This window comes from Mercenaria mercenaria, chromosome 9, assembly GCF_021730395.1.
Source record: "Mercenaria mercenaria strain notata chromosome 9, MADL_Memer_1, whole genome shotgun sequence".
In the NCBI taxonomy this organism is placed as follows: Eukaryota; Metazoa; Mollusca; class Bivalvia; order Venerida; family Veneridae; genus Mercenaria; species Mercenaria mercenaria.
The window spans coordinates 71,820,613-71,836,298 of NC_069369.1; the positions used below are offsets into that span (position 1 = coordinate 71,820,613).

Consider the following 15,686-nt stretch of genomic DNA (forward strand, 5'->3'; position numbering starts at 1 on the left):
ACCTGCTTTCTGTCTATTTTCGAAAAAAAATAATAAAGAAAGCATTTTCCGAAAATCTTGTCATTCTTTTGTAATTTTGGCACAGGTCATTCAACGGCTTAAAGGTATAAAGGTAAAAGTAGATTTATGTCATCGTAATGGATTAGATGACTATTTATATTCCTTACCACATGATATATTTGCCGTGTATTTCGCAAGAAGGATCTGTCTCATAAAAAACCCAGTTTTTGTATGATTTTGCTTTCGCTTGATTGGATTAGGAAACTGTTGATGTCACTTAAGAAGATTTTTATCTCATTTGGAGGTTGAGAAAATGTTCAAGACCAGTCCATTTTGTTATTTTGGGAAAACATATACTGAAAAAATAGTGCCTTTAAATCTATGGTTTTAACAAGATACACACTCCAATTTCAGCGTAACGCTTGTTACGTAATTTACGTCAGTTATAATCGAAACTTTTCATAAGTGGGATACCCATATTAAACATGTCTGAAAAAAAGTAGCATCATATATTTAGCTTTTGTATAGAATCAGAGATTTCTAACAGTATCATATCGAACTTTGTTTTATAAAGCATATATTCAACCGCACCTGGATTACTGTACTATTATTTGGGGGAAAACGTCTATAATTAACACAAACAAAAATATAAGACGACAAAACCGAGCCTGTCGCACTATTTTAGGTTACAAATTTCAAGATTTTATCAAGCTTTGAAATTACTTAATATTCAAAGATTTGATAAGCGTCTTTTTTTTTTCGGAAGGCATGTTTTATGTATAAAGTGTCAACTGGCTTACGTCCTACTTATATAAATGAGATGTTTCTGCAAAAGCCACAAACAAATAACACATCCTTAACATTACGTTATAATACAAACTTATTTTTATATAACAAATACAAACTGTTGAAATATCTAAAGGTAGTCTTTTATATTCAGGGCAAATTGTTTGCCGATTGAAATCAAAACCTCATCTTCATTGCCATGTTTTAAATTTAACTGTATAAAATGGATCGCTTGATGAATGGATTTTAATACTAACTACATTTCATGTTTTTTTTTGTTTTATGCATATATAATTTCCTTGATTTCTACTATGATCACAATACTGTACATTCTAGTCGTTCATTCTAGTCGTAAGAGGGCCCCATGGAAGATTAGCTTTGCTAAATGTGTTACCCTCTATAAATAAAGAATTTACTTACTTACTTACATGCATCTAAGAGAAACCAGACCTGTCACTGAATGTAACTTTTGATTTTCCTTAGCTTTTATTGTTTTCTTCGAAGCTTAATGTAGAAGATGGGATGAAACGCACAACTCAGCAATTACACAGAACAGGTTTATTAAAAATATGTCAACACTAATAAAATACTAGCATATATCATATCCCTTTCTTCCTATGTCCACAGTTTAATAATTTACTTAATGATATAGGTTCGTCCGTATTTGTGTCGTGCACATCTCGAAAAGTATTTGACCAAGTCATGCAACTTTATAGTAACGTTATTCAGAATGTGAAGTTCTGCACCTGAAGTTTTGGTTGGAATTTACCCATCCCCTTGCTCTTTCAGTTTATGTCTAGTGTTCCTTGATGAGGTTTTGTTTATTATCAATATCCGCCCAACACCAATCCAGTCCTGATTACTCATACTCCCAGTCCAAGATGATATGAAAGTTTATTAAGCCTTTCATTGTCCATAAGTAACATAAGACTATACAGTGTAACAGGAAGTGGTGGCACCAGTGTCCTATGGTCATACACCTAGTTTCTATATATTTTGACTTTTTTTAACTTTGCACTATTGCTGATTTTTACAAGAGGGCCATTATTGTCATATATCGCTCACATGAGTTTAGTTGCTTGCTTGAACAGTTTTGGTAGATGAATTTGAAATAGTGCCAGTGTTTTCAGACAAGTTTCTACTGAAAAGATACATGCAGGTAATGTGTGTGTGTGTTGGTGGGGGAGAGAGGTGGAGAAAGAAGATGGTTCTTGGTGTCCTTACATTTTTCATATTTAATCGTACATGTTCATAAAAACTGATATCAAAACACAATATTGCTGAGTTTGCACATTTTTTATTCATCACCATGTTGTCATGGCTACGGTTGGTTCCCAACATTCTACTGACATGACTATATGTAACATGGTACAAACAAGTAACAAAATGAGTTTTACAGCATTTTTTGAATATCTGTGGCATGCCAGTGATAGCTACAACAGAATTAAGTATCAAAATACAAATATTTCTTTTAAATATAACATAATTGTTTATTTCCTTTCATATAAAACGCAAAAAGGCAAAATCCTCTAAAATAAATATTATGTTTGAAAAAAATCAGTAAAATCATTTTGTCTGCAAAATTAAAAAAAAAAAAAATATTTCAGGGGGAAAATATCACTGTACTTCCTTTTAAAATTTCTAAAATTTTTAATGCTTACAGTTACTTCTTTATCCATGATAGTTCTAATGGACTACTTTTCTCATATTATGTTTTGTGGCTTCAGAGAATATCCCTAAAAAGGAATTTAAAATACCTCAAATAAATAAAACTGTACTCTTAAACTTTTAACAAAAAGTGATTTTTTTCCCCCTCAAAATTCTGAGCTTCTAAACACATATTTATGTGCATGTCCTAAATATAATATTATACAATCTTTCTGAATCTAGAGACCATTAAAAAGATGGTCCAAAAAGGGTACATAAAATTACCTTTACTTTTTAACTGTTTACTTAAACATCTTAAGTAAACTCTTACATGAATCTTGATATATTTGCGGTGTATTAAAGAAGGTTTATATAATGACCCTTTCTACATCTTCTGCAATAATTAGGACATTTTACAATTCATAATAATTATCTTGAATGGATTTATATTTGATATTAAAAGGTATTTAATTTTTAAGTCAAATGAAATGATAGACATATCATACAAATTATGAAAAAAGTTACATACCGTAATTATGTATATTACTACACACATGTTCCAACATATTTATTAAAATTGAATGTTTAAGACAACAGTTTATTTGACCTAGTCGAATGAGTTACCATTACAATAGGATAAATTATATAACGCAGTCTACAAGACCAGTGTAAAATACACAGTGGTGCCATTTAGATACATAGGCTACCATAACGAAAAAACGTTATGTAAAAACTACACAGTATAAATAATCTTTGTGTAGATAAAAGCTATTTACATATGTACACATACATACTTATCTTGTTACAGTACATGCCAAATAATCCACATGAAACAAATTTATAGCAGATAGTAACCCTCACCATGCTTAATTTCTATAATGAACTTGTCCTTCTTTCAATTTGGACATTACCATTAAGTATTAAAAGGGGTGCTTGCCAAAAAGATACTGTTTGAATGGCGAACAGTGCAGATCTTGATCAGACTGCATGGATGTGCAGGCTGATCATGATCTACACAGGTTGCAAAGGCAGAATCAATTGTGTCCAACATGATAAAGGTTAAGGATAAATTATAATCTCCAAAACATTCATTGTTAAAAGGGAAGCATTTAATTACTATTTTTGATTTTTGTTATGTTTAGAGTCACATCTGACAAAATTTATATCATATGGGGACTTTTCTAGCTTTTGACTGTGGAGAAAGACCCAAGGAGCACCTCCAACCATTGTTTCAGGCAAGGCCTGGTACCTAGGTAGAACCAGGGACCTCCTGCAAGCCAGCTGGATCTCTTCCTTAAGTGAAGAATTCTACATCCAAACTGATTTTTTGAACCAACATAGGTGAGTGGCAAGTGGTTTGAAGTCAGTGAACTTAACCACACAGACTTTGGGAGACCCCTTTTCAATAACTGTAGACTTGGTTTCATTTTTACGCCTTTAAGGAACAAAATGACACACAAATTACAGAAACTCAGGCCTATTTAACAGTGTTTTCTCCAAAAGAATAATAGACTATAAAACATGAAATATTAACAACCACAAATATGACTGTTGTCTATAAAACTGAAAAGTAACACTGACACCATAACTGCCCAGTTTACTGAATATAATCATGTTTTACAAGTGTGACTAGTGCAGAATATGGTTTGAAAGAGGCTTTACTTGGCATGTACTGTAACTGCATTTTAGAAATACAACCCTGTTGTAATATCTACTACAATTCTCTTTTAAAAAAATTACTGTTTCATCCTTTTTTTCTCCAAAAATGTTAAAAAATAATGATATATCTTAAAATGACATGTATGATTTATTTTCTAAAGTGATCTCTTTTTTTCTCCTTAAATCACATAAAAAGCCTGTTGTATTACAGTATTTCACATAAGACAAACATCACAGCACTATGCTAAAATATACAGATCATATTTAGTCTTAAATCGTAAATACATCATTTCAATGCAGCAGAAAGAAGCCAAATAGGTACAGCCTTAACATATTCCAATGACAAAAATTTCATCAACCATTTTTTTAACAGTACTTCAATATCAAGATAATGAATAAACCAAATTTGTATCCATATTTTTTTCTAAAACCAAAAAAAAAAACCTATCAATTTATAAGAAGTTGGGTCAGTACCTGCTATTGATCCCCAAGTAACAAGAACAAATATGTTACATTTAGAAATGTGAGCACAATTATATGCATGATTTATACACACATACTATAAATACACACGTAAGCTGTCGGGCATAAATTATTTACACGCGAATTAATATCTAGGGTGTTGACAACTGAAATATTCAAACTAATTTGGAAACAAGAGCTCGTCGAACACGAAATGCCCCCCCTTGATGCATTTAGTAATTGCACAAGGAACAGAAATTATATGCACACTGTAAATAAGTATATGTAAACCATGTGACCCACAGGGCGGAGCCATATTTGACCCTTGGGGAATAATTTGAATGATCTTAGTAGAGGATCACTAGATGATGTCATATACAAAATATCAAAGCCCTAGGCCCTGTGGTTTTGGACAAGAGGTTTTTCAAAGCTTTTTCCTATATAAGGCTATATAAACCATGTGACCCTAGGGGTGGGGCCATATTTGACCCCAGGGAAATAATCTGAACAATCTTGGTAGAGGACCACTAGATTTTGCTACATACCAAATATCAAAGCCCTAGGCCCTATGGTTTTGGACAAGAAGATCAGAAACCATTTAACTGTTCCTGGCCAATGTGACCTTGACCTTTGACCTAATGACCTCAAAATCAATAGGGGTCACCTGCTGGTCATGACCAACCTCCCTATCAACTTTCGTGATCCTAGGCCTAAGCATTCTTGAGTTATCATCCGGAAACTGTTTTACTGTTCAGGGTCACTGTGACCTTGACCTTTAACATACTGACCTCAAAATCAATAGGGGTCATCTGCTGGTCATGGCCAACCTAACTATCAATTTTCCTGACACTAGTCCCAAGCGTTCTTGAGTTATTGCCTGGAAACCATTTTACTGTTCCTGGTCACTGTGACCTTGACCTTTGACATACTGACCTCAAAATCAATAGGGGTCACCTGCTGGTCATGACCAACCTCCCTATCAACTTTCGTGATCCTAGGCCTAAGCGTTCTTGAGTTATCATCCGGAAACTGTTTTACTGTTCAGGGTCACTGTGACCTTGACCTTTAACATACTGACCTCAAAATCAATAGGGGTCATCTGCTGGTCATGACCAACCTCCCTATCAACTTTCATGATCCTAGGCCCAAGTGTTCTTGAGTTATCATCCGGAAACCATTTTACTATTCAGGGTCACCTTGACCTTGACCTTTGACATACAGACCTCAAAATCAATAGGGGTCATCTACTGGTGATGACCAACCTCCCTATCAACTTTCATGATCCTAGGCCCAAGCGTTCTTGAGTTATCATCCGGAAACGGATAGGTCTACATTCCGACCGACCGACCGACAGACCGACCGACATCTGCAAAACAATATACCCCTCCTTTTTCAAAGGGGGGCATAAATATGCCATTTTTAATGAAACAAGCCAATTTTCATTATTTTTGGGGGGGTGGGGAATAAAAAAAAAATGTTACATTAGCTTGTGTAATGTTTGAAACCATTTTCAGTATATCATTCAACCATTTTACAGCGTTTCAAGCCAGTAAAACTTTGCTTTAAATATGTATCATGCTATTTTCAGAAGTGGCTTCAAAATACAACTATGATAGTTAAACTGGTACAGAAAATAGTCCTGAATATGAAACTTGATCCCCAGGCCTATCACTACTGACTTAACATTTTTAGGCAAGTATGTTTCACAACAATCAACAAAACTTTTTTTTTCCTACTGTAAAAATTGAAACAGTAAAGATGATAAAAATACTTTCTGTAAAAGTGTTATTCTGTGATCAACACACTTTAATAAATCCCTTACATGTTCAGCTATTCATCACTACATGCATCAGACATTATTATTTACACAATATAAAAAGTTCTTTGGTGTGTTATTTCACAGAACCTTTTTTAAGCTGTATTTGGCACAAAATGCATGCTGTAAAAATACACTGCAGAAAAGCGTGCAAGTTGATATATCGTGAATTAATCGCAAATTATACCTTATTTTTTTTAGCAATATCATCTCCTAACACGATTTTGACTATTCTTATGTAAAAGGTTTTCTTTAACATAAAATAAACATTAATAACTATTCAGTTTAAAAAAAAAAATTCAACACAGAAATGTTGTGTCACTTTATCAGAAATGTAAACAATTAATCCACCTTCTCCAATCGAAAAAGCGAAATACTGGAGAATGCCAATTCCATTAAAATATTTCTTTAAATTTACTGATATAGGAGTTAAAATGTTGGAGAATTACTCTCACAGGATTGGTAATCCATAACTAACACACTTATCTCCCTAATCTAAAAAGTTTCTCGTTATAATGTCAACATTTTAGGTACTCAAGTTGCACAACTCAATTTTTTCACACATAGATGTCTTAAATAAAAAAAAAATCTGTCTAAAATATTTAAAACCTTGTAATATGTTCTGTATATTATAAAACATTTAGATAAAATATCTTACGCGCACAACTACAACAATCATATGGTGACAAATAAATGTACCTTGGGTATGTCTGGTTTAAAAAAAAATCTGTACAATTTATACTTCAAAAATGAAAGAAAAAACCTTTGGCCTTTAAATTTATATTTGAATACTGTTTATGCAACTTTCAATACAGGTAATATTTTAACATTCATACCTTTGTTTTGAGATGGTTTTCAATAGGCTTAAATTTAATGTTCAAAAAGTATTCCTTAAACATTTGTTTTCAACTTTCCCAGTACCTAAAGCACATTTTTGTGTCCAGTTAGTTTCTTCCTAATACAGAACAAGCATATCTAAATAACACTGAATTCATTAGTCATTTGACAGTAAATCTAGTCACCTAAATCATTTTTCTTGCCGACATTATTTTAAACAATGCACATTTCAAATAACAGTTCCTTGAAAACTAATAAGTATTTTTTTCTCTATTTTACTGGCACAGGTTAAACACATTTTTCAGTCAAAAAAATGCCCTTTGAAAAGTCTCTTACTTGCTGTCATTTTATGACAGTGTGTACTGACTAATGTCAAGTCATATATTGTGTGACATGATTATAAAGTTATATTTCTCAAAACTCCTCCTGAATGCACTGAGCTGTCTCTCTGAACACGAAAGGTGAAAAGCCACATATGGGAATCCAGCTTTCAGAAAAGTTTCTGAGAAAATCTCTATCTCTGCAACAAGCTGAATATGTTACTTTTATATATTCCAAGGAAGCTGCTGTTCATTTGTTAAATAAGCTGACAACAAATTCACCAGCATGGTGTAGATTCATCAGCCTGACTATAAAACATCAATTTCTAGTGGCTGACAACTGACTGACAAGTACTCCCCTGAAGAGGTTGACTTTCCTGACAATCAGCTTCTCATGCCTGACAATAATCCATCACCCTGACAATAACTCTGTTTTCACCAGCTGACAATAAACTGGCAACAATTAATCTTGACAATTGTGATTTGTCATATTAGTATGACTGACAATTTTAAATGCCTGACAAATTTAACATTAGCACAATTTGGCTGACAATGGTATATCTGAGTAAAAACATCAGTGGGAATTCACCGTCAACTCGAAGACGTAGATCTCAGACTACCAGAACTTGAGGAGGACGTGGATTTAATGCTGCCGCTACGTATCTCTTTGGCTTCGCCCATTAGCGTGTGCAACATCTGACTCAATTTGTCATCTTCTACTTTCAATTCATCTGAAAGACGTGTGGGTCCTGGAAAAAAGAGCAACTCCATATAAACAAGAAATTTGTGATTTGAACAAATACTGAATTAAAATATAAAACCGCTTTACTGCTTTTTCAAATTTTTTATCATACAACCAGAGACTTGAGTAGAGATAAATGTGCGTACTTGTAGTTTCTTAGCTTGTAAAGTGATACTGACTCAGACTGATGATGCTTTGTCATATATTTACAGGATATTAGATTTGTATTGAGAAATATGCATGGGCTCCTGAGCAGATACACTGTTCCACTTAGGAGTATAATAATATTCTGCAAAAGAACAAGTGCATACTCCTTGATTAATCTTTTATTACATATATGCTGGCACTTAAATACTGACATGTATATACCGAGAATTTGAAAATATTTATGTCATAATCCATTTTTTCCCTGTTGCTAATCCAGCCTACTCAAATACAACCATTCAAAAGAAGATTCTAAACTACTTGAAACATTTTTCTAGCATTTCTTCCATTTTATGTTCAAAAATACTATTCCCTACCTGCAAGTGGAGTGTCATCATAGATTGACGTTTTACGTCCCATGATCATAGACTTTCTGTTACTAGGAGCTCGTCGTACATCCATCACATATTCACATGCATGTTTCCAAAATGCTGAAATAATTATTACAGAAATTAGTAAAAAATCAAATGTAACTGTATCATCAGTTGTTACCTTCAAAACCATGTAAAATTCTGAACACTAAAAGAGTTATTAAGTCTTTCCTTTCGTTCTGTAACACATGTTGCTTTTCACTGAACAAATCCAAACCGACTTAGACACAACTTAACACAAGACCATTCTTTTAATTTATACAAACAATTCATTTGTTTTCACCCCAGCTGTAACTTGCTGTGCAGCAATGCAGAGCGAGTATGAAAAAATGATTTACTTTTCTTTTGGTCGGATTTTCAGACACACAGACGCAATTTTATGCCATATGTCAATTTTCCAGCTTTAATGGTGGCGGAAGACTCCAGGTGCCCCTCCAGGCATTAATTCAAGCACAAGAAGACACCTGGCTTGAACAACTGACCTATCTTATGCCAACTGGATGACTTCCTCACATGAACAAATTCTATAACCAAAGCAGGATTCTGAACAGCAGTGAAAGAAAAGTGATCTGAAGTCAGCAACCTTACCAAGTAAGGCAGGGAGTCACTAGGCAGGGAGTCCCTCGTACAGAGAAAAAGAGATACAAATAATTCTAATTGATAATAAGAAGCTCTTTACCTTGATCTAGTAAATGCTGTTGAAGACCGTCCCACCACATGTTCATCTGTTCCTTGTTATCGGCTGCTAACGTTGTCTCAGACAAGTACCTCTCACTTAATGTCTTTATTTGGAATGTGTGAGCACGCTCTATAGATCTCGGGTCAGCTTCACTGATCTGAGTATTCTATATAAAAAAGGGAAAAAAGGTGGTGAAAATTTTGCGTTTTACGACTGAAACTGCAAAATGTACCCTAGCTAGCTTGTTTACTTTTGTTTTGTTCAATTTATTTATTTTGGTGGGTTTAACGTCGCACCAACATAATTATAGGTCATTTCCAGCTTAAATGGTGAAGGAAGACCCCCAGGTGCCCCTCTGTGCATTATTTCAACATGAGCGGGGAACCTGGGTAGAACCACTGACCTTCCGTAAGCCAGCTGGATGGCTTCCTCACATGAAGAATTCAATGCCCAGAATGAGGCTCAAACTGTTTTGTTCAAAAGTAGCCAAGGTCATAATGGCATCATCGTATGGCTAGTACTGGTATCCTCGCACCTTTTCCTCTGGAAAGACTAATAGCAGCACTAAACACAGTCTCTGCTGTAAGGAACAGATGATGATATATGTCTGGAGATCAAAGACCGAAATAACTTCAATTTTCAGGCTTACCATGCAATTTCTTTACAAAATTTCTGATATATTTTTAACATTAGTGCAATAATTGTATACCATTTTTCCTAACCATCACCAACTTCTCTGACAGACAGACAGACAGACAGATAGAGACTAGTCTGGCTACAGACTAGATAATCTCTAAAAAATATCTCATATATTCTGACTTCATCAGTCTTGGCTCTTTATCTAGTGTTTTGAGAAGACAAGGGACATAATTACACAAAATTTGAATAGCCTCAGGAGTTATCTCCTGTGAACAATTACAGACTAGATAGAGACATGAATTTATCAAAATTTAAGTTATTTTACCTTTGTGACCTGTATAGTGACTAGGGGAGCTGTAACTTCTACATCATCTGGGGCAGACCAACACGACAACTGTAGATTCTTCAAGACACACCAATACCTCTTCCACTTTGACAGATCATCATCCTCCTGTATACATCAATAAAATCACATAATCATGTACTAATTTGTATACAGAATAACCATTTTCCCCATTTTGTTTTGAATTGTTCATTTGAATTTAGTTAATACCATTTTTCAACTGTATTTCAGTTATATAATAGCTTCAGTCAACCTAAACAGTGCTCCTGGATTCTGTATCAGTACCAAGTTTTTTCATATTTCCTGCAAAAATCAGGGTGTGTGTCTGTGTATGGGGTGGGGGGAGCGGGGGCCTTCAAGCATGTATTTTTCAATTTTTTTTATCAGAATTCAGAACTCTGTTAGTCTCTGTATTTGTATAATATTATGCTAAACTAGCAATGACATGCTGTATTCTAATACTAGACACAACATCAGTAGTCACCAGAAGAAAGGGTAATAGGCCATCAAGCTCACCTCTTCAATTAATCCACAATAAAGCTCATTACAAAATAAAATTCTTTCAGACAAATTTGATTTACATAATGAATATTATCACCACAGAGATTTGTATGTCTATTTCTATTATTTAACTGAGGCTTTCCTACATAAAATAGCAAGACAAACTTACATATAAATTGAGGTAGCCAGTAACAACTGGCTGTACAAGACAGTGAGGTAGTGCGGCAAGACGACAGCAGTAATGGCCAAACAACGGCAACTCACAATGCAAACCATCTGTAAAATTGAAAAATAGTAAAAATGTAGCCAATAAAACATGAAATTTAGATTTTTTGTTCAAGCAATTTAATCTGGCATATAAAGTAATGAGACTGGCAGTGAAAAACTATGCCAGCAAGTAGGGTTTCTGACTTTAGTGACAGTGGAAAACGTATTTTTTCATTTTTATCATTTTATTCATATTTCCAGGACAGACTAGGACGTGGGTAGATTCAAGACCATCCATAATCAGCTGGATCTCTCCCTGGTGAGGCTTGAGCCTACAGTGGTGAGAAGCCTGTGATTTTAAGTATGTGACCACACAATCTGACTAAAGTACATATCCTATTACGCTACGCATAGGATCTGAGAACGACCTATTCATGGCCTCGTTCTGACGACCCTTTCGCTAGCCAATCAGAGCCTAGCTTACAACATTTTGCAAATCTACCTGTAGCCTTGACTTTTAATATTTACAATTCTTATGTCGTATTGTGTCAGATGACCGGTTAGCTCAGTCGGTAGGCCACTTGCTTTCTAAACAAGGGGTCCCGGGTTCGAACCCTGAAATAGCTGTATATTTTTCTTGCTCTTTGGCATTCGAACAAGTCGTCTGATTGGTTAAAATAAAAATAGCAATACTGGAAATCCAAAATATACAGAAGACGTATGTGAATGGGTCGTTCTCAGATCTTCGTTTAGAAGATCAAGTACTTCAGTCAGATTGGTGACCACACAACAACCTGGCTCATTCATATAACAGTTCTTGTAAAGCCATCAGTCAGTGCCGCTTGTCACATTAAATGTCATTTATTGCAAAGACATTATTCGTGTGGGAATAATTTCCATGGATTTCTGTTCATTAACAGAATGTTTCAGAATTACTCTCACAAGAAACAGACAAGCTTATTTTATTATTACGCTTCATGTGTAGAAACAGAAAAATGTATCAGACAGCACTAATCAATAGAAACTTGACATGTCACAGCCAAGCTGACAGCAGTAACAATCGAAATATTGTAATCAGATGTCTATGTTTTGTAATACACTGACAATTTGTTCAATGAGGAACATTTGATTACTTTAAACAAGGCCTTAAATTTTTAAGCCTTTTGTTTACTTTGAAAATTTTATGTTCCTAAAATCCTGAAAGAAGTCTTTGCTAAAAACGTGTGTAAAAACACATGAATTCAGTTTCCTTTCCAGCAGAGTTATAATAGAAGCTGCTGAGAACAAAAAAACATAAATTTCAGACATTTCCTGCAAAAAAGGGCAGAGTAAGCACTAACCTGGTTGTTCTTCTAATTTGAGATCAAAAGTTCTAACCACGTCATCTACATCCTGTAGATTTAATGTGCCTGTAGCCACCAACTCAAACTTTGGACCTCTGAAATGCACATAAAATATAATTACTCACATTTTGTCAAATTCTAAACAAATGTTGGATGAACTATCTTACCCTTAAGACTTACTTACGCAGCAGACAGTAAACATACACTAACACAACCAATAATTATTCTTATCAAGTAGGTTATTTCAATGAAAAACAATATTTCTAATGTAACAAATCTGACTATACTTTGGATTACCTCCCTTTCATGAATTTATTGAAATGATGAAAGGCGTGTGTTTGTCTTAGTCAAGTTTGAAACAAAAATAAAACTTACAAGACCATATTCCCCATTATATCAGAGTCATGTAATCCTGACAATCTCTTGCCAACACTTCTCCCCACCGACTCAGATAAATCAGTTACTTTCTTCTTCAGTTTCTTTGGTGTGCTTGCCATAGTGAGATCCTCATGTAACTTGTGGCAGTAAATCTCTAGAACACACTCAAAGTCATGCGGAATGTTATCACTGAAATGCAATATAAAATATGATATCACTATATTTTAAAATCTTCTTTTATCCAATGTCTAACAGAGATTTTCAAAAAATGACCAACTTATTTTCTGAAAATTCCTTATTGCTGACACTGACCCACTTTTTCACTAAAAGGTTAAACAAATGCAAAAATGGGAGTTTTAACTTAAAGTTGATTAAAAGATCACTTACTGACCTAATGAATTCAGTTATGTATTTACCAGTATAAACTTATTCAAGGGCTTGGGAGTAATAATTAATCTAAACTACTGACAAGAGGACCAAAAGGAGCAAGGGCAAATAAATTTGACTACTGACAAATAGGTCATTCAATAAGTGCTATATTACATGACATCATAAATATATTTTCATAAGATTTCAATTCTTTCATAATTTATTTTGGGCCATCAAACCTGCATTGAACTACAAACCAGTAATTAGTAAAAACTATGGTCAGGTAATCTATATCATGTGTCATAACAACAATAACTTATTGAATGAATGGTCAGCTAATAGTTGACAACTGACCTGAAAATAAGTAAATCCACAAGTTTGATTTTTTTTCTCAAAATCTATATTGTGGAACTTTTTTGTATGTGAAAATGTAATCAAGTATGTTTTCCCATAGAAGCCTGTTGTGATATCAGAGCAGCCATATTTTCAAATCGGTCTCACAAAAAAATCAATCACATGACCCTATCTTTTTTTTAATGGACAAATTTCCTTCAATGATGCATTATGGCTTAATAAATATCTACATTGTAGAACAGTATTTGTTTTGAACATGCAGAACCACTTAAACTGAAACTCTGAAGAGATTTGTACACTTCAAACACCATGGACAAATTACCCCTCATCATGGGATCAAACATACAAACATGTAATTCAAAAATCTGCGCTCTTCTTATTGAGCCATGTGTGTGGGCTTGACAATATAGAAGCATACTCTGTGTTTAACTCAATATTGCTTTCAGTACAAGCACAGGCCTAACTATGATTCAGTTCTAAAACATATGGTATATGCACACTTAAAAAAGGAAAATTAACTATTAATTCTACAAACACATCAACCAGACTAGGAAACAAGCTCTTTAAAAACATGACTAAACAGGTATGAGTCATACAGTTAATCCTCTACAGCATCGTGAAAAAATCAGCTGCTAATCTGGTCATAACAAAGCATGTGAATTTTAGCTCTCGATTTTAATGATTTGGCAACAGCAACTGTCTGCAAACTGGATTCAAAGTAATTGGTAACCTTTATCCAACCAATGTCTAGCAACAGGAAATATACACCAGCTTTGAGCCTTGTGTCTTTTTTGTGGGTAAAATTGGGCTTTTTTCTCCTTTTTTTTTCGGTGTGTGGGCAGTTGTGGAGGGGGCGCTACATTGGGAATAACTTTTTAGGGACATATGTCTAAAACTTATGGTATAAGAAAGGATTTGTATTTGTCTGTGCATGTGTTCTATACAAGAAAAACACCACAAAATATTTGAAACTAAAACTGACACATGCCAATGATGTACAAATTAACCTTTTCAAAAACTGTTTTAATCCGATACCAATGGTATAGTTATAGTGTATAAAGTTCCATTTTGATACACCATGTTAAGTGTTTACTTACAAAGCTATCACATCTTCAAATGAAAGATCTGTCATATTTCTGTCCACACAGGTGATCAGAGCCGTGTCATAAATCTCAGTACCTATCTTCACCAAACAGAACACAGCATATCTCCGGTGGTCTGAAAGAAAATGGCAATTTGTTCAATTCTAGTTCTCTTATATCTATAGCTTTATTAAAAGTTAAAAACAGCTAGTAACAAACATTCTAGGATTTCAATTTTACAGATTTTGTTTTCATGAATTTCCATCCACAAAAATTAGTTTCCCAAATGATTTCATAAAAAAGTCTAAGAATGAAATGGGGATACATATTTTTCAAAAACTCATCATTTTTCTTAGCTTATTAACCCTTACCCTGCTAAATTTCTATAATGAATTTGTCCATCTTCCAATTTGGACCAAACCATTAACTGTTAAAAGGGGAGCTTACCAAAAAGATACTGACTGAATGGCGAACAGTGCAGATCTTGATCAGACTGCACAGATGTGCAGGCTGATCATGATCTGCCCTGGTCGCACCATGTCCAGCATAAGGGTTAATATTTAGTGAACTGTAAAGGATTCATAACTGACAAACTGCTCTTAATCTATAAACTAGTGATAATAGAACATTACTTTCGAAAAATAAGAAGTACCAACATTTCAACAAGGTACGTTTTCCAATATACAATGTAAATTTCTTACAACTGAGCCTCAGTTCTTATTAAACTATCAAATTTTTAATTTCACTTACCTCCCTTGTTCTTGAAATGGTCTGTGTCCTTCCACATCAAGGGTATCCGTAAATCTGACATGTTCAGCTTAGCTTTGCATGGTACCTGGCTTCCCTCATTGTCAATACTACAAGAACATCCAAAGAAAAGTATAAAAAATACATGTGACTAAGTACATAATATTAATACCACGAATTAAAACTTGTCAGCATGCTAA

General features: G+C 34.1%; 1 protein-coding gene across 3 annotated transcripts in view; it reads right to left on the reverse strand.

Moving 5' to 3' along the window:
• Positions 1–2,067: 2,067 nt before the first annotated feature.
• LOC123547431 (rhotekin-like) overlaps positions 2,068–15,686 on the reverse strand; it is a 36,438-nt gene continuing 22,819 nt past the window's right edge. For all 3 annotated transcript variants that reach the window (XM_045334537.2, XM_045334536.2, XM_045334538.2), the window contains 9 exons: positions 15,490–15,596; positions 14,755–14,875; positions 12,932–13,123; positions 12,554–12,651; positions 11,176–11,282; positions 10,488–10,613; positions 9,524–9,689; positions 8,791–8,904; positions 2,068–8,276 (listed from right to left, as the gene is read on the reverse strand). In XM_045334537.2, the coding sequence (XP_045190472.1) occupies positions 8,119–8,276; positions 8,791–8,904; positions 9,524–9,689; positions 10,488–10,613; positions 11,176–11,282; positions 12,554–12,651; positions 12,932–13,123; positions 14,755–14,875; positions 15,490–15,596 (1,189 nt within the window). In that variant the 3' untranslated portion in view covers positions 2,068–8,118. The remainder of the gene's footprint in view (positions 8,277–8,790; positions 8,905–9,523; positions 9,690–10,487; positions 10,614–11,175; positions 11,283–12,553; positions 12,652–12,931; positions 13,124–14,754; positions 14,876–15,489; positions 15,597–15,686) is intronic.